The following is a 24268-nucleotide window of genomic DNA, read 5'->3' on the forward strand; positions in this document are numbered from 1 at the left end:
TGCATTAAAAATTTTGAAAATAATTGAATTTCTGAGAAGAATTTTATTATTTATTAAAATAATTAAATTCTTGAACAAAAACTTAATCAAAACGTTAAAAATAATTGAATTTTCGCGAAAAATTATATAAAAAATTTTTGAAAATAATTGAATTATTTCAAGAAATTTTTAATGCTTGTATAGAATTTTATAAAATTTTTGGAAAATAATTGAATTGTTCGAAGAATTGTATTAAAAATTTTGCAAATAATTGAATTTCAAAGAAGAATATTATTATTTATGAAAATAATTAAATTCATGGCAAGAAATTGATTAAAATTTTTGAAAATAATTGAATTTTTGCGAAAAATTGTATTATTTATGAAAAATAATTGAATTCTTGTGACGAATTTTGTTAACATTTATTAAAACATTGAATTTTTTTTCGAATAACTTTATTGAAATTTAAAAGAATAATTCAATTATTTCGACTAATGTAATTAAAAGTGATTTGAAATTCTGTGAAAAATTTTGCTATTTATGAAAATAATTTAATTCTTGCAAACGAATTTTACGAAAGTTTTTTTTTTTAAAGAATTGTATTTTTCTTTTTATTCATTTTGATATTAAAAAAAAAATTCAATTATTTCTCATAATTTAATTATAAAAATAATTGAAATCCTTTGAAGAATTGTATTATTTATGAAAATAATTGAATTCTTATGACGAATTTTGTTAACTTTTTTTTAAATTGAATTTTTTTCATTTAATTTTGAAATTTGAAAGAATAATTCAATTATTTCGAATTTAATTAATATAATTGAAAACCTGTGAAGAATTTTATTAAATTTTTTCTAAAAAATTCAATTCTTTCAAGGAATTTTTTAAAAAATTTTTTTAAATAATTCAATTCTTTTGAGAAATTTTATTGAAAAATGATGGAATTTTTGGAGAATTTTAATAAATTTTTTTTTTTAAATTATTGAATTTCGCGAATAATTATATTAAAATTCTTGAAAATAATTAAATTCTTCAAAGAAAATTAATATTGGAATGAAAATAATTTAATTCTTGTGACGAATTTTAAAAATTATTTGAATTTTATCATTATTATTTTTTTTTGAATATTTGAATTCAGTTATTCAAAAAAAAGCAGATAGTTAAATAAATTTTCTAAAAAATTATTAGAAATAGTCAATTTAGAGAAGAATTTTAGTTGAAAATTCTAGAAAACAAATTTCAAAGGAATAATAAAAAATTTTTTATTTATCAAAAATTTATATCGATGAAAATCTTCTCCTCGATTTATAATTAAAATTAAAAATAACATTTCATATTGAAAAAAAATAACTTTATTTAATAATCACAATTTTTTTTTTTTTTACTTTTTTTTTGTTTTATAAGAAATGAAACATTTGGTTTTCTATTTTTAATTGAAAATACGACAGGTCACGAGAGTTAAAAGAAAAAAAATGAGAGAAAAACTTGTTTTTTGAGATTCGCTTAATGGAATCTTTATAAAAAGCATGATAATAATTCTCTCCTTAGAATTATAATTGAAAAATTGTCGTGTTTTCTTAGTTTAATAAATACTTAACTTTTAAGTTTTTTGTAAAAAAAAAATAACTATCTTATTTACACAGTCTCTTATAATACACGCAGTTAACGTCTTTTTAAAAAAAAAAAAATTGTTCTAGAAGTTCGTTTAGATTTAAAAAAAATACTTTAAGAGTTTCTAATTAAAAGACGTGAAGCGGGGATCGGTGAAATTTTTCTTCTGACCAAATTCAACTAAACCAAGGCCACGACTCGTTGAGGCGCCTCGAGACGACGTTGACCCACCTCGGGAACCTCGACTTTTACTGTCCGTCGTTTTGCCCCTTGTCGCTTTGCCTCGAGTTGCTGTTGATTTTCCACGTTGGGAACTGTAAATCAAATTTAAAATATTAAAATAATAATTTAATTACTTTAAAGTATTTAAAATATTAAAATTCGCAAACAATTCAATTATATTTTCAATATCTTCATAAAATTTCTCAAAAGAATTCAATTATTTGAAAAACGAATATCCAGAAAATTTTTTTAAAAAAAATCAATTATTCAAAATATTTAAAAACAATTTTTTTAAAAGCAATTAATTATTTTCATAAATAATAAAATTCATCTCAAAAATTCAATTATTTCTAACAATTCCTGAAGTGGGCCCCTAAAAATATTATATTTTCTAGAGTAATAGAAAATTCCTCTTTTTTATTGTTCAAATAAAATCTTAAAAGTATTCTCTATTTGATTATTAAAAAAAATAAAAAAAAAAAGATGGAGAACACATTTTTTTTAATCTCAAAAATTAAAAAGTAAATTTAAAAATTACCTAGAAGCTCTTTTGAATCTTTTCGCTCCCCCTCGTTGTCCACCTCTTCCTTTACGTTTTCGACCAAAACTCGAGGTACTTCCGCTGCTGTACGTGGAAGCTGCATCGACCTGCCACAAGTCACTATCATCCTCTTCCTCGCTTTCATTTTCCATTACAGTCTCCAGCACTGCAATTAACAATAAATATTTCAATTCATTTTACAAACAATTAGAATTTTATTAAAATTTTCGAAAATAATTGAATCCTCCAACGAATTTTATTATTAATGAAAATAACAAGAAGTTTATTAAAACTTTTAGAAAAATTGAATTGTTTCGAAGAATTTGATTTTAAAACCTTTGAAAATAATTAAATTCTTTCAAGGAATTTTATTAAAATTGTATAGAAAATAATTTTTAAAAAAAATGAAGTTTATAAAAATACAAATTTAATTTGACAAAAAAAAAAATTTTAAATTAAAAAAATTTTTAATTTAAAACACCTTTTGAAATTTAATTAATTCTTAAAATTGCTTCTTATTACTTTTTTCGAAATTCAATAACTGTCTAGAATTTTGAATTAAAAAATCAAATTTTTTTTTAAATCAATTGCTTTTAATGATTTTGGAAAAGTTTGACTGTTGTGAAAATAAAAAAAAAATAGATATTGAATATTAGAGAAAAAATCTTTAAAAATATAAAAATATCAATGACTGATTCTATTTATTACTAAATTATGAAATAAATAAAATAAAAGACGCACCAACTTTCTCGGTTGCATATTTTTGAGTGACATCGAGAAGCGCCCTTCCGTACTTATCGAAATTTGCTTTAGTGACGTGGGGAATTTTTAGCATTGACTCCTCGTCTATTGGCAATTGCATTGACATTGCACGAATTGCAATCATATTCATAATCGATGAGGAGGAAACGTCTAGAGCGCCGGCAATTCCTTTGATAATCGTCAATAATTCTTTGTAGCATTTTTCTTCTATTTCGGCTAATGCCGGATTTTTTTGTTTAGTAACAGTTGTTACAGTTGCGACTGCAGTCGACGTTGTGTTTGCCTCGCGAGTATGGAATGTTATCTGAAAGCAGCAAATATTTTTTTAATTTTTAACAAAAATTCTTATCCAAATCAATTATCAATTCTATTAATTTAACTTTTTAGAAAGTTTCTACAGAAATCAATTGAAGATACTATTTTGTAAAATTTCCGAAAATAATTGAATTTCTGGGAAGAATATTGATTCTTATGAAGATAATTGAATTCCTTCAAAGCTACTGTAACTTATTCAACATTTTTTCCATCGTTTCAATTCAATTATTATTTACTAGAATTTTTAACTAAAATTCTTCAGTATATAAATTTTTTTAAATAATTTTTTAAAAAGTTCTTTGAAAATTTTCAAATTTATTCAACTTCATATAATTTTAGAAAAAAAAAAAATCATTTTTCAACAGAATTGTAAAATTTGTAAAATTTTAACTGAAATTCATTTTTATGAAATGAAAATCAATTTTTATTAGAAAATTCTACTAGAATTCAATTATTTAAATATAAAAATAAATAATTTATTCAATAATTGAATGTTTCTTAAAATTGAATTCTCAAAAAGAAATTTTAACACCAATTTTTCAATTAATTAAATCCTTGCGAATTATTAAAAAATTAATTTTTTTTTGAATAATTTTATGGGAAATTAAAAGAATAATTCAATTATTTCGAAAAATTTAATTAAAAATAATTGAATTCTTGTAAAGATTTTAATATTCATTAATTCAATTTTTGTGTTGAATTTTTTTTTTAAATAATTGAATTGTTTTCGAAAATTTTACAAAAATAGTAGATATGGAAAATATTTTTTAATTTCAGCCAATAATTTAATTATTTATGAAAATAATTAAATTCTTCGTACGAATTTTATCAGATATTTTTAAATAATTGAAATTTTTGAATTGAATATATTTGAAATTGAAATTTTTGAATCGTTTTATGAAAATTCAAAAGAATAATTCAATTATTTCGAATAATTTAATTTAAAATTGTATTAAAAATAATTGAATTCTAGCGATGAATTTTATTATTTGTGAAAATAATTTAATTTTTATTAACAAATGTTATCAACATTTTAGATATAATAATTCATTTCTTTTAAAAGAATTTAATTAAATAATTAAAATATCAATAGTTGTTTTGTTTGGAAAAAATTTTCAGATATTTGTAATTCAAATAATTGAATTCCTGTGAAAATTTTAATATTCATAATAGTAATTAAATTATTGCGTTAAATTTAATTAATTTTTTTTTTAAATAATTGAAATTTTTGAAGAAATTTTATGAAAATATTTAAATTTCATTATTTTGCGAAAAAAAATTGAATTCTTGCGAAGAATTTTCCAAAATTTTTTCGAAAATAATTGAATTGTTTCAAAGAATAATTTTATTACTATTTTTTTGAATTTTTTCTATGAATTTGTAAATAATAATTGAACTCTTTTGAAAAATTTTATTAAAATAGTATAGATATTGAGAATAATTGAAATTGAGGAAATTTTTCGAAAATAATTGAAAGTTTGCCAATATATTATTAATGTTTTTAAAAATAATTGAATTTTGGAGAAGAATTTTATTATTTTTAAAAACAATTAAATATTTTAGAATTTTTTAAAAAAATTTTTTATTAAAATTCAACTTTTTTTTAGTGTTTTTAACTAAAATTCTTCTAGAAATCCATTATTTTTAATTAAAAAATTCAACTGATTTCAATTCTACTAAAACTTTTTTACTCTTCAACTATTTTCTATAATTTTTACTAAAATTCTTCTTCAAGTCAATTATTATTATTTTTAATAATTTTTAAAATCTTTTACAAGAATTTATTTCTTTAAATACAAAAATAAATGAATGGAAAAAATAATTGACATCTTTTAAAAATTGCAACTCTCGATGATGTTTTTAAAGTGCTATGAGATTTTTTTTATACTAAATTGTTATTTCAAATATCATTTTTTTTTTTAAGGAAGATGTCGATTTGAAGTATTTTTGAAAATATTCTTGTAATACTTTTAAATAAAAAAAAACAAAGTCTCACCTTTGCGCTTTTGTTCGTCATAAATTCGTTCGCCTTGTGTCCGATTTGAATGTAAGCACAAGCGATTTCATTGTTAATATACATTTCCTCGCAGAGATAACCCTCAATGACGAGTTTATGTAAAAGTCTCTCAATATCGCCTTTATTCCACGATTTCGCCTTTCCATAAATCGGATGAGTCGTTAAACCTAAAAGAGAAGAAAAATAAGTAAAATTCCAAACAACTGAGGGAGAAAAAGAAATAGCAAAATAATAATACCAACCAGCATCCCTGATTTTTTTGAGATCACAACCCTTGATAATGTCCGTCAAATAGAGCAACGTCAATCGAATTCGTCTCGCGTTGGTAATTTCCTGAACAGCTCTAATGATCTCCCTCGCGTCCTGCGACACATCCATAACCGTGAATTGTCCCTTACACCGACAATTATCACAAGCCGTATTTTTATTCGCGATACATTTTTCCCTCTCGAAAATTTCACCAAAATAATTCAATTGAATTGCTCGGCGACAATCGGTTTTGTTCTCGCAGAATGCAACCATTTGAAAGAGATTATCCATGTTTGTCTTGATAACGGCCTGCGATGGCTTGTCCAATTCAATCATTCGCCTCAGTCTGTGCATGTCCGAGTAATTGTAGAAGAGAACACATTCGGCGAATTCACCGTCGCGACCGGCCCTGCCGCCCTCCTGATAGTAGCCCTCGATTGACTTTGGAAGTGACGCGTGAAGTACGAATCGCACATTTGGCTTGTCGATCCCCATGCCGAATGCTATTGTCGCGCAGACAACTTTTACCTGAAACAAAAATAATTATTATATTAAAAATAGCAAATTTTATGCTCGCAAAACGGTGTATTCCATTTATTATTATTATTTTGACAAATTAGCAAATTTTTTATTTTCAAATATAATTTTAATTCTATTTTTTGTTAAAATCGTTTATTATTTTCAAAAATTTTAATAAAATTCTTCGCAAGAATTTAATTACTTTCAGGGTTGCCACGCTTTTGCTCATTTCAAATTCCCTGAATTTTCCAGGTTTTTAAAACTATATTTATATTTTCCAAAATTTTTAATTCAAACCTTTTTGAAATTAAACAAATAAAAAAATTGTTATAAAACATAAAGAAATCGATTGCTCCGAGTCGAAGACTCGGAGCAATCGATTTCTTTATGTTTTATAATAATTAAAAATTACTTTCATCATTTCAATTCAATTATTGTTTTCCAGAATTTTGAACTAAAATTCTTCTTTAAATTAATTATTATTAATAATTTTTAAAACACTTTCTTTCAACATTTTCAAATCTTTTTTGTTTACAATTCAATTTTACAAATTTCATCGATTATTTGGAAATTCTTCAATCAAATATTAGAAAATAAAAACTTCAAATTAAAAAAATTCTTGAAATCTAGTTTTTCTTCAATTTCATTTTAAAATTTTTTTCGCAGTAATTCAATTATTTTCATAAATATAATCAAATTTTTTTTACAGAGATTTAATTATTTCCATAAATAATAAAAAAAACTTTATAGATTTACAATTATTTTCATAAATAATATAACTCATCGCAGAATTTCAATTATTTTATTTATTTTTAATACAATTTTTAATGGAATTTCTCGAAAAATGTAATTATTCGTTAAAATTTTTACTAAAATTAATCAAAGAAATTCAATTCTTTTAAAAAGCCTTCCTATCATTTATTATTTAGAATTTAAGTATTATTGTCAATAATATTCTTAATTAAATTTCTTGAAAGAATTAAATTATTTTCAAAAATTTTAATGAAATTCTTTTTAACAATTCTGAATTCAATTTATTTTCAAAATAATTTAAATAAAATTCTTCGTAGAAATTTCATTAATTTCCATATAATTTATCAAAATTCAATTATTTTCAATATCTACTAGTTTCAATAAAATTTCACAAAAGAATTCAATTATTTAAAAAGAAATTTTAATAAAATTCTTCTGAAGAATTCAATTATTTTCAAAAGTAAGAAAATTCTTCGCAAAAATTTAATTATGGTCGCAAAAGTTTGAAAAAATTATCGTCAAAATTTCACTTATCTTTAATAAATATTAAAATTTGTCACCAAAATTCAATTATTTTCAAAAATTTTAATGAAATTTTTAACAAATTCAATTTTTTTTTCAAAAATTCTCCTCCATTCAATTATTTTCAATATCTAGTATTTAAATAAAATTTTTCAAAAGAAATTAATTATTTAAAAAATTTTTTGATAAAATTCTAAGCAAACCTTTTATTATTTTTATAAATAACAAATATTTCACAGCAATTCAATTATTTACAAATGTTTTTTTTATAAATTTCTTCGCAATAATTCAATTATTTTCAGAAAATATTCAATTTATTTTCACAGAGATTCAATTATTTTTATAAATATTAAAGAACTTTTTCAAAAGTTATTAAAAATAATAAATTTATGGAAGATTTTTAGTTAAAAACAAGAAAAAAAATTCAATTTTGTAAAAGTTAGAAATTATTGCAAAAATTCAATTATTTTCAATAGTAATAATATTCAATTCTTTTCAAGTATTACATTAAATTTTTTAAAATAATTAAAAATTTAAAAATTAAAAAAAAAATTAAAAATTTTGAACATAATTGAATTTTTAGAAGAATTTTATTATTTATTAAAATAATTAAATTCTTGAACAAAAACTTAATCAAAACGTTAAAAATAATTGAATTTTCGCGAAGAATTATATAAAAAATTTTTGAAAATAATTGAATTATTTCAAGAAATTTTTAATTCTTATATAAAATTTTATAAAATTTTTGGAAAATAATTGAATTGTTCGAAGAATTGTATTAAAAATTTTGCAAATAATTGAGTTTCAAAGAAGAATTTTATTATTTATGAAAATAATTAAATTCATGGCAAGAGATTGATTAAAATTTTTGAAAATAATTGAATTTTTGCGAAAAATTGTATTATTTATGAAAAATAATTGAATTCTTGTGACGAATTTTGTTAACATATATTAAAACATTGAATTTTTTTTTAATAACTTTATGGAAATTTAAAAGAATAATTCAATTATTTCGACTAATCTAATTAAAAGTAATTGAAATTCTGTGAAAAATTTTGCTATTTATGAAAATAATTTAATTCTTGCAAACGAATTTTAAGAAATTTTTTTTTTAAGAATTTTATTTTTTTATTCATTTTAATAATAAAAAAATAATTCAATTATTTCTCATAATTTAATTATAAAAATAATTGAAATCCTTTGAAGAATTGTATTATTTATGAAAATAATTGAATTCTTATGACGAATTTTGTTTACATTTTTTAAAACATTGAATTTTTTTCATTAATTTTGAAATTTGAAAGAATAATTGAATTATTTCGAATTTAATTAATATAATTGAAATCCTGTGAAGAATTTTATTAAATTTTTTCTAAAAAATTCAATTCTTTCAAGGAATTTAAAAATATTTTTTTTAAATAATTAAATTCTTTTGAGAAATTTTATTGAAAAATAATGAAATTTTTGGAGAATTTTAGTAAATTTTTTTTTTAAAAATTATTGAATTTTGCGAAGAATTATATTAAAATTCTTGGAAATAATTAAATTATTCTTCGCAAAAATTAAATATTGTTCAAAAGTAATAAAATTCTTTTTAGGGATTCAATTATTTTCATAAATAATAAAACTCATCGCAGAATTTCAATTATTTTGTATACAATTTTAATCGAATTTCTCGAAAAATGTAATTATTCTTAAAAATTGAATTAAAATTCGTTGATAGAATTGAATTATTTGAAAATTTGTTGATAACGATTCTTTATGGGAATTGAATTTTAAGAAACATTCAATTATTTAATAAATTATTTATTTGCATTTTATTTTTATTTAAATAATTGAATTGTCGTAGATTTTTCTAATTATAATTGATTCAAATATGAATTTCAGTTAAAATTGTAGATAATTGAATTTCGATCTTTGAATACTTGAATTTTTCATACTTTTAACTGAAAGTTGTGTAGATTTAATTTTTTTTTAAAAAGTTCAATTGAATTTTTTGTCAAGTTATTTGAAATTTTTATTTTCTAATTTTGTAATTTGCATAATAATAAGAATAAATAATAAAAATAAAGTAACATTTGTTAGTTTAACAAAAGTTAAAGCAAAAGAAAAAAATGTGTGAAAATTAATATTTTTACCTCTTCAGCCACCCAACGACCTTGGACATCACTTCTTTGCGAGTCCGTAAGTCCGGCATGATAACTTGAGGCTTTAATGCTGTTCCTCTTCAATTCCGTGGCATAATTATCACAGTCATTACGCGAGAGACAGTAAACAATTCCACAGTCATTGCGAAATTTCGATCGAATCATTGCAATGACTTCCTCTATCGAGCTCTTTCCTTTTTTTGCAATCACACTGTACCTTAAATTTGGTCGATTGAAACTTGACATAAACCTGTAACAAAAGTCTATGTTTTATTAAAGATAAAAGATGCTTTTTTTGTCGGAATGACCATTAATAATATTTTTTTTATTTATCAACTGTTATTTATTGTTAAAAAAGCAAGAAGAAAAAAGAAAAAATACCTGAGTTATTCCATCACTTTTAATAATAATTATAAATAGAAAAGGAAAGAAATATACCATTTTGGATGCGACATGCCGAGTTGATGTAGAATATCAGTCCTGACTCTCGGCGTTGCAGTGGCAGTGAGAGCGATTGTTTTCACATTCGGATAATTGTCCCGTAGGCACTTGAGTCTTTTGTAATCGGGCCGAAAATCGTGTCCCCATTGACTCACGCAATGCGCCTCGTCGATGACAAATCTCGAGAGAAGACCCCTCTCATACAGTGTCTTCAGTGAATTGCAAAATTTAACCGACGCCGAAATTTTCTCCGGCGTCACGTAAAGTAATTTCAGAGCCGGGTCTTGCTTCGACAATTCCCTGTAGATCCTCTCTGCCTGTTGTTCAGTCACTGTCCCCGATAAATGAGCCGCAGGAATCTGAAAAAAAAAGAATTCATTAATTATCATTCTTTCTTAAAAACAAAAATAATTTAATAATTTGTTTCTTAAAGACAAAATAATTTTTTACAAAACGAGCATATAAATACACGCGCACAATCGCAAGTGAAATTTTAATCGTTCGTTATTAGTTTAAAAAATTTCCCCTTTTGAAATTTAAAAGAAAAAGTTTATTAAATTTCAAAAAGAAAAATTTAATTTTTTGCATGGTTTTTTTTTTAAATTTTTTTAAATCCATATTTCTTATGGAGAAATAGATATTTTTTCCAGATTGGCAAACAAGTAGGAAAAAATTATTATTCTGGGAGTGGAAAATAAAAAAAATAATTTTAAAATTAAACTTACATCGAGGGAGGTGAGTTTTTGGACCTGATCGATGATGAGACTTTTCAGGGGAGAAATAACGACTGTCAGGCCAGGAGTCAATAGTGCCGGGAGCTGGTAGCACAGAGACTTACCACCTCCGGTTGGCATCAATACGAAACAATCGTGTCCCAACATCGTTGCGTTTATCGCTTGCAACTGATTTGGTCTGAACGAGAACAAACCGAATTTCTGCCTAAAAACCTGTAAGAAAGAAAAATCGATTTTATTTTTTTCTTTTAATTCATTAAATGATGAAAACGTTTTTAAAACGAAAAATAATAATAATAAATAGTAAATAGGATAATTTTTAAAAAATAGCAAATTATAAAAAGTACGATATTTAATATTACATAATAGGAAATAAAAAAAAGTTTTTTAATTTACTAAAAATGATTTAAAAAATAAATATCAATATTTGTAAAATTATAAAAATATTAAATATAAAGAAATTTTTTTTAAATTTTCTATTAAAAATATTTTAAAATGAACAAATATTTAAAAATATTATTAATTTATTATTTAATCAATAAAAAAAGGAATTTATCAAATTTAAAATAAATAAACGTTTAAAAATTTTTTGAAACATTTTAAAATAAATACATAAACAATTTCTTTTTAAATATTTAAAAAAGCATATTTTAACTAAATCTTTAGAAATAAGAAAAAATAGTGAAAAATTTAATACCTTAAGCATTTCCTTCGAATGCGGATAATTTTTCGAATCGAATTCCCCACTTACTCCGTCGTTTGTATAGTTTCCAGTGAATCGACCAATTTCAAATGAACTATCGCCGTATTTTGCTGCCGATGCTGCCGACTCAGTTCTCTTAGGTGTAGAATTCACTGAAACTAATTTTAAAATGTTACGAAAAAAAAAGAATAGTAACTTTTGTCTATTTAAATTGAATAAATAAATAACGAAAAAGAATAAAAAAGAAATGATAAAAAAATAATAATTTGAAAATTGTATTTTTTTGGAAATTTTTTTTTTTTCAATGCTTTCTTTTGGCAATAAAAAGCAAATTTGGAAAAATATGGAAAATAAAAAAATTGTTACCTGACATTGAAACGTTCTCCGTGAAAGAATCCTCAATAAAATGCGAACCTGCGCAAAATTCTTCAGCTAAAAAAGCAAAAAATTTTCAATTAAAATTCTTCTTTAAATCAAATATTTTTAATAATTTTTTAAAAAGTTATTTCAGAATTTTCAAATCCATTTTTTTACATTTTAGTTTTGCAAAATTTCGACTATTCGGAAATTCTTTAATTAAATATATATCAGAAAATAAAAACCTCAAATAATTTCAAAACAAAATTCAATTACTTTTTCAAAATAATTAGTTTTACAGAATTGTTAGTTTAGTATGAAAAATTCAAATTTTCAAAGACTTTAATTTGAAACCTTTTCAAAATTCAATTATTTCTAAAAATTCACGCTATAATGCTTTTCATATTCAATTATTGTTTAAAATTTTGAATATAATTCATTTTTAAATCAATTTTTATGAAGAAAAAATTCTACGAGAATTCAATTATTTAAATACAAATAAAATGCAAATAAATAATTTATTGTTGAATGTTTCTCAAAATTTAAATCTCATAAAGAATTTTATCATAAAACTTTTAAATAATTGAATTCTTTTATTGAATTTCAATGAAATTTTTAAGAATAATTACATTTTTCGAGGAATTCGATTAAAAATGCATTAAAAATAATTGAATTTTATTATTTACGAAAATAATTTCATTATTTTTCTGAAAATAATTGAATTCTTGCGAAGGAGTTTCCAAATTTTTTGAAAATAATTGAATTGTTTCAAAGAATTTTAATACAATTTTCTGAACTTTTTTCTATGAATTTGTAAATAATTAAATTCCTGTGAACTTTTTATTATTTATGAAAATAATTAAAAATGTTTGCTTAGAATTTTATTAAAATTTTTTTTTTTTAGTAATTGAATTCTTTTGGAAAATTTTATTAAACTAGTAGACATTGTGAGAATAATTGAAATTACGGAAATTTTTTGAAAATAATTGAAATTTTGCCAAGATTATTAAAAAATTTTTTGAAAATAATTGAATTTTGGAAAAGAATTTTATTATTTATAAATATAATTGAAATTTTAACGAGAATTTAAATAATATTTTAGAAATATAATTGAATTTCTGCGAAGAATTTTTTTTACTTTTGACAATAATTGAATTTTTTCAATCATTTCTAGCTTCTGACAAAATTAAATTTTTTTTTTTACTGTTTTTAACTAAAATTCTTCTATAAATCCATTATTTTGAATAATTAATTAAATATTTAGGATTAAAAAATTTTACTAATTTTAGAAGAATTTGAATTATTAAAATTTTTCAAAAAACTAAGTTCTTTAAAATTTCTTAATTAAATTCATTCAAAATTGAAATTTTATAAAATTTCAAAATTAAATTTTTTGAAAATAATTGAATTTGTTTTGAAGTATTTTATTACATTTTTTGAAAATGATTGAATTGTTTTGAAGTATTTTATTACATTTTTTGAAAATATTTTCATTGTTTTAAAGTATTTTATTAAATTTTTTTAAAATAATTGAATTGTTTTGAACTATTGTATTAAATTTTTTTAAAATAATTGAATTATTGTTTTGAAGTATTTTATTACATTTTTTTGAAAATAATTCAATTGTTTCGAAGAATTTTATTAGTTTCATTTGTTTTAAATTTTGAATCTCAAAATTAAAAAAATTAAAGTTGATATTTAAAAATAAAATTTTTTTATAATTTATACAATTAAATTATTTGACGAATTTTTAAAGAAAGTTATTCGTAAAATAATTTATAAATTAATAATGTTTCGATAGTTTTTCAAGATAATTAAATTACATAAAATAAATTCAATTTCAAATCTGTAAAGTTCAATTATTTTTGCAAAAATAGAAAGAATTGAAAATGAATTAGATTAGATTATAGAATTAGAAAAAAATTACCTAAATTATCATCGATATTCGACCAGGAATTCGATTTACTACTCGAAGGCACAGCGCTGTTAAACCTCGCAATTCCTTTATCCGGAGTCTCGTAATTATTACTTGGATTCTGAAATTCCGTCTTTCTCTCAACAAACATTCCAATATTATTAAAATTACTCGTTTCAAATCCCCTCTCCTGTTGACTATTTGTTCTCATTTCAATTTTTCTCTCTTGTTGATTATTTTCCCTCTGGAATTGCGGATCTTTATCGCACAATTCACTGGTTAATTCCATTTTTGTTTTCACCGGTCTTCTCACTTTAAACGAACTCTTCTTCACATCTGGCGATTGCATTATTTCCGAATCATTCAAATTACGCTGGTATTTTTCCACAAAATTATTCTCAGCGTTGTTTGTATTCTTTATTCGTTCAGTGAGTGAGACGTAATTTAAATTTGGACTTTCAAATGTATTGCTTGATGGTGAAATTTTCATTGATATTGATTCATCGAGATCATCGGCTGAAGTGGGAAAATTGTCTGATGAATTGGAAAATTTCTCCCTTTTCACTTCTTCCTCCTCCTTTAATTCCTTTAAATTTTTACCGATACGCAATGTCTTTGCTTTTATTCGTTTCGACAGCATTTTCAAACTCTCGTAACTCTCGACGTCGAACTTTGGAAATTGTCGTAAAATTTCAACGGGAATTAAAATTAAGGCGTTGAAATATTTTTCGTACGCCTCGATTTGAAGGTCCTTTAATTTCTCGTAATTCGTTTCTAAATTTTGCCGATTCGTCTGAAAAAAAAGATTACAGAGAAATTTTGTTTTTAAAAATAAAAAAATTGATAGGAAGAAAAAAAAGGGAAACTTACCGGAGTTTCAGAAATGACGGGATTACTTTTCACATTTTGAATCCAATTTTGAAGTTCTTTATCGAAACCCAAAGGTTTCATGTTGACCATAACGTCCGGACCCTTTAATTCCTTTTTCGGCGATGTTAATTTTTTCATCGGTGAATTCTTCTTAACTGGTGACATTAATTTTCTCGGCGATTCACAATCATCGGATGGGAGAAATTCTTCGGCATTTTTTTTACATTTATTCAAACCCAAACGTTTTTTAATTGGCGATAATGATAATAATTTTTTTGCTCCCTCAAAATTTTCTAATTTTTGTAAATTTTGTTTTTCCTCCGTTAAATTATTTTTCCCCGGACTTTTCATTAATATTTTCATTGCCTTTGAATTTGATGCGATTATTTTCGATTTATCGTCATCAGTTAATGGCTCTGCATTTTTATTTACAATTTCTTTAAATTCATTCGTTGCCGCTTGAAAATTTTCCTTCTGAGAATTGCGACGTGCATTTTCCTCAATTGAATCCTCAACGTAAACCGCCGAATTTGTCTCTAGTTCGCCGATAAATGAATTCTCCTCGGAACTCGGCTGAGAAATTGAAAAAAATTGTAATTAGCGAATTTCACTCTTTTTTCTCTTTATGTGCAAAAATTACAAAAGAAATGAAATTGAAAAAAGAAAATAAAAATTAGAATTAAAAATAAAAAATAAAAATTAGTATTAAAAACATAAATAAAAATAAATAATTTAAATAAAAAAAAAAGTTTATTTATTAACAAGTTTACAAAAAAGAAAGAGACGAAATAAAGAATTAAAATTATTAAAACATAAATTTATTAATGAAATAAAATTATTTATATAATGATAAATAAAAAATAAATAAATGAATAAAATATACTAAATTAAATTTTAGAAAATAAAATTTTTCTCTAAATTATCTTACAATTTTTTATAATAATTGAATTCATTCAAGGAATTTTATTAAAATATTGAAAATAGTTCAATATTCTTCTGAAAAATTTCTTTAATTTTTGTAATAAAATCGATTTTGTTAATAATTGTAATAAATAATTTTATTATTAAATTTAATTGAAATTATTTATAGAAAATTCAATTATTTTGAACAATTTTATTAGTTTCCATAAAATAATTAAATTTTTTCGAAGAATTTCTTCAAGTTTTTTTTTTTTTAATAATTTTAATTTGAAAATTTTGAAAATAATTGAATTTTCCAAAGAATTTTTTTTAAACTTTTTTTTAAAATAATCGTTTGTGATAATAAATTATAATTAAAAATGTTATTATTGGATTTCTATTAAAATTTTTTGTAAATAATTGAATTCCTCAGAAGAATTTTATTAAAATTTTTGAAAACAATTGAAATATGTAATTCAATTCCTGCGAAGAATTTTGCTGTTTATAAAAATAATTGAATTCTTTCGAAAAATGTTATTATTTATAAAATTTATTGATGAGATAAATAAAAAAAGAGTAAATTAATTGAAATGTAAAAAAGTATAATACATTATTTTAAACAAAAATGCAAAACTTACAATTGAAATAATTGAATTACTTTTCTTCAATTCATGTTTTTTAAATAATTCAGGAATTTTATTCAATTTTTCAGGCTCCTCGAAATCATCGTCGTCATCGTCGTCCAAAAAATCATCTTTCTTTGACTTCGGAGTACTGCAAATATTATTATTACATAAAGAATAATAATTAATTAATTATTATTAAATTATTATTGTAATTAATATAAAATCGAAACATAAATTAAAAGAATTAATTTAAAAAAATTTTAAAGTTTAAAGTTTTAAATTTAAAAAGAAAATAAATAAAATAAAAATTTATTAATTACCTATTAAAATTAAGAATATTAATTCATTAAAAGTATTTATTATTATTGTAATTAATATCTAAATTGAATAAATAAAAAAAAATGATAAAATATAAATATTAATTAATTTACCAAAATCTACAAATAATAAAGAAATATTATTAGGTATTAATTAATAGAAATATTCATTATTATAGTTCATTAAATTCATTAAATTAAATTATTAATTATTAAAAAGTAATTAAAAAATTTTATATTCAAGAATTATTAATTAATGTTAATTATTAATAAACTTAATATTATTACTTATGTTAAATGTATTAATTAATTAATAATTATAGTGGCAATTTCATTCTCTTCTCTAAATTAAAAGAATAAAAATCTAATCGTCTTTCACTTCGTTTCTTGTTATTATGCTTCTTATTATGTAATAAAATTGTTTGTTTGTTTAAAAATTTTCAGCAAAAAATGTTCTTTTCAACTCACCTCGTTTCTGCTCGATTAAATTTACTCAAAAGTTCTCTAAATCCCAGTTTTTGATTTTGACTGACTGGAACTTTTTTCGACATTTTTCATTAAAACAACTACATTCGCATTAAAAAAAAAAAATGATTCCGAAAATTTGACACTAATTTCCTTAGCAAAATGCAAAAAAAAAGAGAGAGAGGAAAGGAAAAAAGCTTTTTCAACAATAATTTTACACTACGACGTTAAATTATTAAACTATGGATATTTACGAGGTGTTTAAAGGTTTAAACTTTCGTTTGTTGGTTAACATTAATGTGACAAATTTGTGGAGTTCAGTTTTTTAATAAATATTTAATGAGACGATATAAACAAAGACAAACAAAGACAAATAAACACAAAAGTCACGCGAGTGGATTAAATCCAAACATTTAGTTTTTGAGGTTAGGTTAGGGCTATTATTCTGGTTTCTGCCTTCTGGTTGGCTTGCGTATTGGCGCCTTTTTTGGAAGAAAGAGAAGAAAACTTATGGTATGTTCACAGGTCGGCAGTGCGCAGACACTACAATTTGGCAATTGGAGTGAAAGAGACAAAAATATTTTCTCTCTCATTTACATCAATTGTTCTCTCTCTTTCACTCCAACTTCTTTTGTCTGCGCAAATATTTTATTATTTGTGTATTTTTAACTATTAACTACTTTAATTTGTGTTTTTAATATATTTGTTTATTATAATTATTATTTTTCTTACCTTTTCTAAAGAAGCAACAAATTAAAAGAATCCGGAACCTGGAAAATGGAAATTGTTTAATATTTGTTATTTGCACATTTACAAGCATGTGAATGAGACTTTAAACAAGTGCGTTCCATTCTGACAAGTTGTGATCGCACCTTCATAATTTGCACTGTGTTTACAAAAATATAACCTGAAAAATTTTCAACTTCCTTTTCAATGTGCTAAATAAATTCAATTTCTAAAAAGATTATTAGTGTTGTTTATTGAAAAAATAGACGTCTCAGTAAAAATATTAATTACTTTGTTATATGAACATTGTACAGGGCATGCCAATTGTTTTTATTCCTTGTAAGTAAAGTTTTAATATTCTCAATTAAAATTTGAATATCAGAAATTGGTGACGAATTAAAATACTTTAAAATAAAAAAAAAACCGTTAAATAAATGTTTATTTAAGTTCCAAAAATATTTTCATAATTTAAAATCATTTACGAATAATTAAAATTTATTAAAAAAGGATTTTAATATTACAAAAATGAAATACAAAGCACATTGTAAAAGAGTTCTTATTGTGTATTATTGAAATTTTATAAGTGAAAAATAGTGAAAATATTAAAAGGATTAAAAGTAATAAAAATGAGAAATTGTATTAAGAAAAGTGAATTTAAGAAATATAGTAAGGGTAATTCCACGTGAAATTTTCCTATGACATTTTAATATCGGTTAAACATATTTTTTTTCGTTCTTTATAGAAAAATATTAAATACGTATTTTTTATTTTTGTATAATTGTCCAAATTTTCGAGTTATGAATTTTCGAAATTTTGGATTTTTAAAAATTAAAAGTGGACCTATTTTCAGTAGCTTATCAGTTTAAAAGTATTGAGTTTAGAAAAAAAGTTTTGAACGAAAGAAAATTTTAGTTTTTCCTCAACTTTTAAGTAATGTAAACAAATTTTTTTTGTCTTAATTTTTAATTAAAAAAAAATTAATTTGTTTATAAAAAAAATCATTTTTTTTTAAATTAAGGAATTTATGAGACGAAAATACGTCAAATCAGGAATAATTGATTAATTAATCATAATATTTATATATTAAATATAAGGGTAATTCCACGTGAAATTTTCCAATGATATTTTAAAATCGGTTAAAAATATTTTATTTAAAATTATTATTTTTAATTTATATAAGGGTAATTCCACGTGAAATTTTCCTATGATATTTTAAAATCGGTTAAAAATATTTTATTTAAAATTATTATTTTTAATTTATATAAGGGTAATTCCACGTGAAAATTTCCTATGATATTTTAAAATCGGTTAAAAATATTTTATTTTAAATTATTATTTTTAATTTATATTATAATTACTTTAAAATTTAGTTATTTCTTTATTACTTTCAGTTGATTTTACTTATGAAATCAAAGTTGAGAAACAATGATCGTGGAAATGACGAGATGGAGAAAATTAAAAGAGCAGGAATTTATTATGAAGGATATTAAGATGAATTTTCCAATCGGACACCTTGGGGAGGGTTCCAAGGTTGAAAAAAGTGACATTAGATTGCCAGATATAAGGACTCAGGATACGAAAATGTTAGAGATAAATCTAGAGAATGTTAAGGTGGAAAATATTGAAGAGACTGAGCAAAATTATAAGGAAGATGATTTTACAGTGAAATGTATTAAAGTCGAGACTAATGAAACGGAAAATTCAAAAGAGATCAATTTCAGTTTAGAGAGTAACAAAATAACTTCAATTAAAACGGAGAAGTTAAAAGAGAAGGAAACAGTAGTGGAGGAAATTCACATGGAGAATATTAAGGTAGAGCCTATTGAGATGGAGAATTTCGAAGAAGAAGATATAAAGACAGAAGAATTATTAGTAGACGATATGGACATAGAAGATATGATGGCAATGGAGGAAATAGTGGAGATAGTGGAAGTACTCGAAATAATTGTGATGGAAGTAATAAAACCAGAGAAAAAGCACTCTAATAGAAAAAAAATGCAAAATAGTTGTAGCAAGCGAAAATGTGGAAAGTATCGGACATCAGGGAGGAGACTCTCCAAAACGAAAGCCTCAAGAGAAAGGTTTGTGTCTACTAAGTTACTTGAAAATTTTACTAAATTTTACATTATCCTCTGAATTCTTTTACTCAATTTATACGGTATTTTTTTAACCTATTTTACATACTCTTGTTTTATTTATTCATTCGTTTTTTAAGTAATTTTCTTTTTCAAAAGTAAGACCATTTTCAAGAGCTTACAACGAGTTTTTAAACATTTTATCAGCCATTTTGGATCCGTTATTTTGAATTTTTAAAAACTGACATTGGATTCGTAATCGGCGACCCCAAAAACCCCCGAGTAACTAGTTTCAAGCCTATCCGATTAATTTTAGATTTTTGTCCTCCATTTTGGATCTACCATTTTGAATTTTTAAAAACTTACATTGGATTCGTAATCGGCGACCCCAAAAACCCCCAAGTAACTATTTTCAAGCCAATCCGATTAATTTTTATATTTTCGTCCGCCATTTTGGATCTACCATTTTGAATTTTTAAAAACTGACATCGGATTCGTAATCGGCGACCCCAAAAACCCCCGAGTAACTATTTTCAAGCCAATCCGATTAATTTTTATATTTTCGTCCGCCATTTTGGATCTACCATTTTGATTTTTTAAAAACTGACATCGGATTCGTAATCAGCGACCCCAAAAACCCCCGAGTAACAAGTTCCAAGGCAATTCGATTATTTTTTAAAAATTCTCCTGCCATATTGAATCCGCCATTTTGAATTTTTAAAAACTGACATCGGATTCGCAATCAGCGACCCCAAAAACCCTCGAGTAACAAGTTTCAAGCCAATCCGATTAATTTCATATTTTTTCGTCCGCCATATTGGATCCGCCATTTTGAATTTTTTAAAATTTACATCGAATTTGCAAGCAGCCATTCAAAATAACGATTTTCGTCATATTTAGACCCCTGAGAATGATTTTTATTAGTTAAGAAAGATTCTTCTAGTATTCAGAAATTTATTAATTTTAAAAATTTACTTTTTCTATTTTTTACATTCGGTTGAATATTCAACTGATTTTAAAGCAATATTGTTTTAAAATCATTTAAAACTGATAGGTTAAAAAGTATAGTGACCGACATCCACTATTAAAAATAAATATTAAGACTTGCACCGAAGAAAGAACTTATAAGTAACAATTTTGAGGTTATGTTTCTAATTTTTGGAACAAAAAAAATACAAAAAGATGATCAACTGTCAATAAAAAACAATTGTTGTTTTAGTCTTCATTGCAACTGTGAATTCGACATAATAGTCCTTTTATGCTCTTTTCATATTCTGAGCAATTCTGAGGAGTTGTGTACGTGACATTATTACACAAACCTTTTTTTTTATAGACTTTGTAATCACGAAAATAACAAATTCATAATAAATCACGTGTAGCTATGACAACAAAAACATGAGTTTATAAATTGCTATCGAAACGAAAGATGAAAATAAACAGTTTCTTTAACAAGTTGTGCTTCACTTCTTACAGAATATTTATCTTAATTATTTAGTTTTGATTTAATATCTACAGCTCAAACAATGGTATGTTCTTAAAAATCATGACAAAAATATAACCTTTATTTATTAAACAAAGAAATTGAATTATTTTTAAAATCTAACGTTAAAATCTAAAATATAATTATTAAAAAAAATACTTTTGTTAGAAGTAATATATAATATAAATGTGACGCCCTCCAAAGAAAGATACTTAAGAAACAAAAAATTATAGGTTATGTTTGTAATTTTTGGAATGAAAATACACAAAGTAGATCAACTCTCAATGTATATTGTTTGGTTTTTAATTCTTTATTACGTCTATAAAATAATTTAAAAACTGATTTTAGTTTAATACAATTTAATGAAAAGTTTTAATTAAAGCAAAAGTAACACGAACATAACCTCAAAATTATTTCTTTACAGAGTGCAACAAATTTAATTGTAATTTATTATTATTCATAATTATTTAATTTCATCAATTCATAATTATCAAAATTTGATATGAAAATTAAATTAATTACAAATTGAGCGCTCCAATGCAATAACTCGTTCGACGCTCGAAAAATTTTCGAGCGTCAAACGAGTTATTGCATTGGAGCGCTCAATTTGTCTACTCAATAAATTTTATAGTTCGTAATTTATTTTTAAATAATTCATAATTTATTTTTAATTTTAGACGTCGACTAAAAAAGCTACAGCAGGAGGCCCTCGAAAGAGGGGAATTGCAAAATTCGAATTAACAGATGAGCAACGTGCCGACATTAAAGAAGCCTTCGATCTCTTTGATCCCGATGAGAGTGGAAAAATTTCCACGAAAGAACTTAAAGTTGCAATGCGAGCACTTGGCCTCGAGCCAAAGAAAGAGGAAATTAAAAAATTAACATCAACGGTGGATCCCGATAATACTGGAAAATTGTCATTCGAGGAATTTTTACAATTAATGTCAACGAAAATGTCCGAGAAGGACACTAAGGACGAGGTCCTTAAGGCATTTCGCTTATTCGACGATGACGACACTGGGAAGATAACATTTAAAAATTTGAAACGTGTCTCAAAGGAATTGGGCGAGAATCTCACCGATGAAGAATTACAGGAAATGATCGATGAGGCAGATCGCGATGGTGATGGTGAAATATCACAAGATGAGTTCCTAAGAGTTATGAAGAAGACTTGCCTCTACTGAGAAAAAAAGAAAGGAAAAACTTTTGATCCCTAAAAAAAAGTGATTTTTAATCTAATTGAAGTTTTTCTTTTAGAAAAAGTTTATACTTTACTTGGGGAAATGATTTCCGGCTTTTTATTTTTATAAATTAAAAAGTAGAATTAGGATTCTTTGAAAGATATTTATTTCTATATTTTATGAATATGTGAATGAGTTTAATTTTATGAATAAAGAAGAAATTTTGTATTTATTTGCTTATAAAAAGCCTAAGATCATTGATACTGAAGTCAATCACTGATTTCAGTTCTTGTCTAAAATCTTTCTACTGGGAGAAATTTTACGAAATTTCAATTATTAGTAAATTCTCCAATTAAATATATATTAGAAAATATAAACTTCAAGTAATATTTAAAAAAAATTCAATTAAACTTTTTCAAAAAAATTATTTTCTAAATTCAATTACAATAATAATTAATTGATAGAATAATTAATTCTTTCTTAAAATTGAATTCTCATAAAGAATTTTATTATCAAATTTTTTAAAATTGAAATTTTTCGACGAATTTTAATTAAATTTTTAAAAATAATTACATTTTTCGAGAAATTCGTTAAAATTAAAAGTAATTAAAATCCTGTAAAGAATTTTTTATTTATGAAAATAATTGAATTCTTGTGACGAATTATATAAAATTTTTTTAAATTTATTGAAATTTTTTAAAATCATTTTATGGAAACTTAAAAGAAAAATTTAATTCTCATAAAGAAATTAACAAAGTTTTAAATAATTAAATTCTTTAGACGAATTTTAACAAAATTTTTAAGAATAAAATTATATTTGTCGAGAAATTCGATTAAAGTCTGTTGTATTAAAAATAATTGAAATCCTTCGATGAGTTTTATTACTTATGAAAATAATTGAATTACTAAAAAGAATTTTAATATTTGTGAACATAATTTAATTTCTGTGAAGAATTTTATTACTATTGAAAACAATTAAATTTCTACAATAATTAAATTTCTTTTTAAGTGTTTTTAACTAAAATTCTTCTATTATCAATTTATTTTTAGTAATTTTGGAAAAAGTTCTTTGAAAATTTTCAAATTCATTTGTTTACAATATTCAATTTTTGGAAAATTCAATTATTCGTAAATTCTTCAATTAAATATATATTTTAGAAAATAAAAACTTAAAAAAAATAATTTCAAGTAAAATTGAAAATAGACTTTTTTAAAAAAATTAATTCTTCTACAAAATTGTTAGTTAAAACTTAAAAGTATAAAAAATTAAAATTTTAATATGAAACCTTTTTCGAAATTCAATTATTTCTAAAAATTCAAGCTATAATCCTTTTAATGTTCAATTATAATTTAAAATTTTAAGTGAAATTCATTTTTAAATCAATTTTTAATAGAAAATTCTACTAGAAATCAATTTATTAAATTAAAAAGAATAACTTATTCCTAAAGAGAATTTTATTATTTATGAAAATAATTTAATGATTGCGAAGAAATTTATAAAAAAAAATTTTAAATAATTGAATTCCTGTGAAATTTTCATTATTATATGAAAATAATTCAAGTTTTGCGTACAAGTTTTTAAAATTCTTTTTGAAATAATTGAAATCTTTTGAAAAATTTTATTAAAATAGTACTTAGATATTATAAATCATTGAATTGAGGAAAGTTTTTGAAAATAATTGAAATATTGCCAAGAATTTTATTGAAATTTTTGAAAATAATTGAATTTTGGAAAATAATTTTATTATTTCTCTAAACAATTGAAATGTTGGAAAATAATTTTATTGAAATTTTTGAAAATAATTGAATATTAAAAAAAAATTTTGAATATAATTGAATTT

At 22.6% G+C, this 24268-nt stretch overlaps 2 protein-coding genes across 4 annotated transcripts; one reads left to right on the forward strand and one right to left on the reverse strand.

Annotated features, from left to right (window-relative positions):
• Positions 1 to 1373: 1373 nt before the first annotated feature.
• Positions 1374 to 17396, reverse strand: LOC122505229 (Bloom syndrome protein homolog). Its single transcript, XM_043616719.1, has 14 exons — positions 16969 to 17396; positions 16196 to 16331; positions 14658 to 15230; positions 13800 to 14580; positions 11882 to 11947; positions 11510 to 11673; positions 10804 to 11025; positions 10076 to 10437; positions 9629 to 9887; positions 5690 to 6224; positions 5427 to 5614; positions 3095 to 3419; positions 2351 to 2519; positions 1374 to 1904 (listed from the first exon to the last, which is right to left on the reverse strand). Exons 1-14 carry the CDS (start codon positions 17049 to 17051, stop codon positions 1715 to 1717), a joined length of 4053 nt encoding a protein of 1350 aa, XP_043472654.1. The 5' UTR covers positions 17052 to 17396; the 3' UTR covers positions 1374 to 1714.
• Positions 17397 to 17842: 446 nt separating this feature from the next.
• Positions 17843 to 22659, forward strand: LOC122505199 (caltractin-like). 3 transcript variants are annotated; one of them, XM_043616684.1, is made up of 3 exons: positions 17843 to 18030; positions 19083 to 19772; positions 21924 to 22121. In XM_043616684.1, exons 2-3 carry the CDS (start codon positions 19117 to 19119, stop codon positions 21985 to 21987), a joined length of 720 nt encoding a protein of 239 aa, XP_043472619.1. In that variant the 5' UTR covers positions 17843 to 18030; positions 19083 to 19116; the 3' UTR covers positions 21988 to 22121. The 3 variants fall into 3 exon arrangements, with proteins under 3 accessions (XP_043472619.1, XP_043472620.1, XP_043472621.1); XM_043616685.1 differs by lacking the exon at positions 17843 to 18030 and having other exon boundaries at positions 19576 to 19772; positions 21924 to 22659; XM_043616686.1 differs by lacking the exons at positions 17843 to 18030; positions 19083 to 19772 and adding an exon at positions 21098 to 21292 and having other exon boundaries at positions 21924 to 22659.
• Positions 22660 to 24268: the final 1609 nt, after the last annotated feature.

Source organism: Leptopilina heterotoma, unplaced genomic scaffold, assembly GCF_015476425.1.
Source record: "Leptopilina heterotoma isolate Lh14 unplaced genomic scaffold, ASM1547642v1 Lhet_350, whole genome shotgun sequence".
In the NCBI taxonomy this organism is placed as follows: Eukaryota; Metazoa; Arthropoda; class Insecta; order Hymenoptera; family Figitidae; genus Leptopilina; species Leptopilina heterotoma.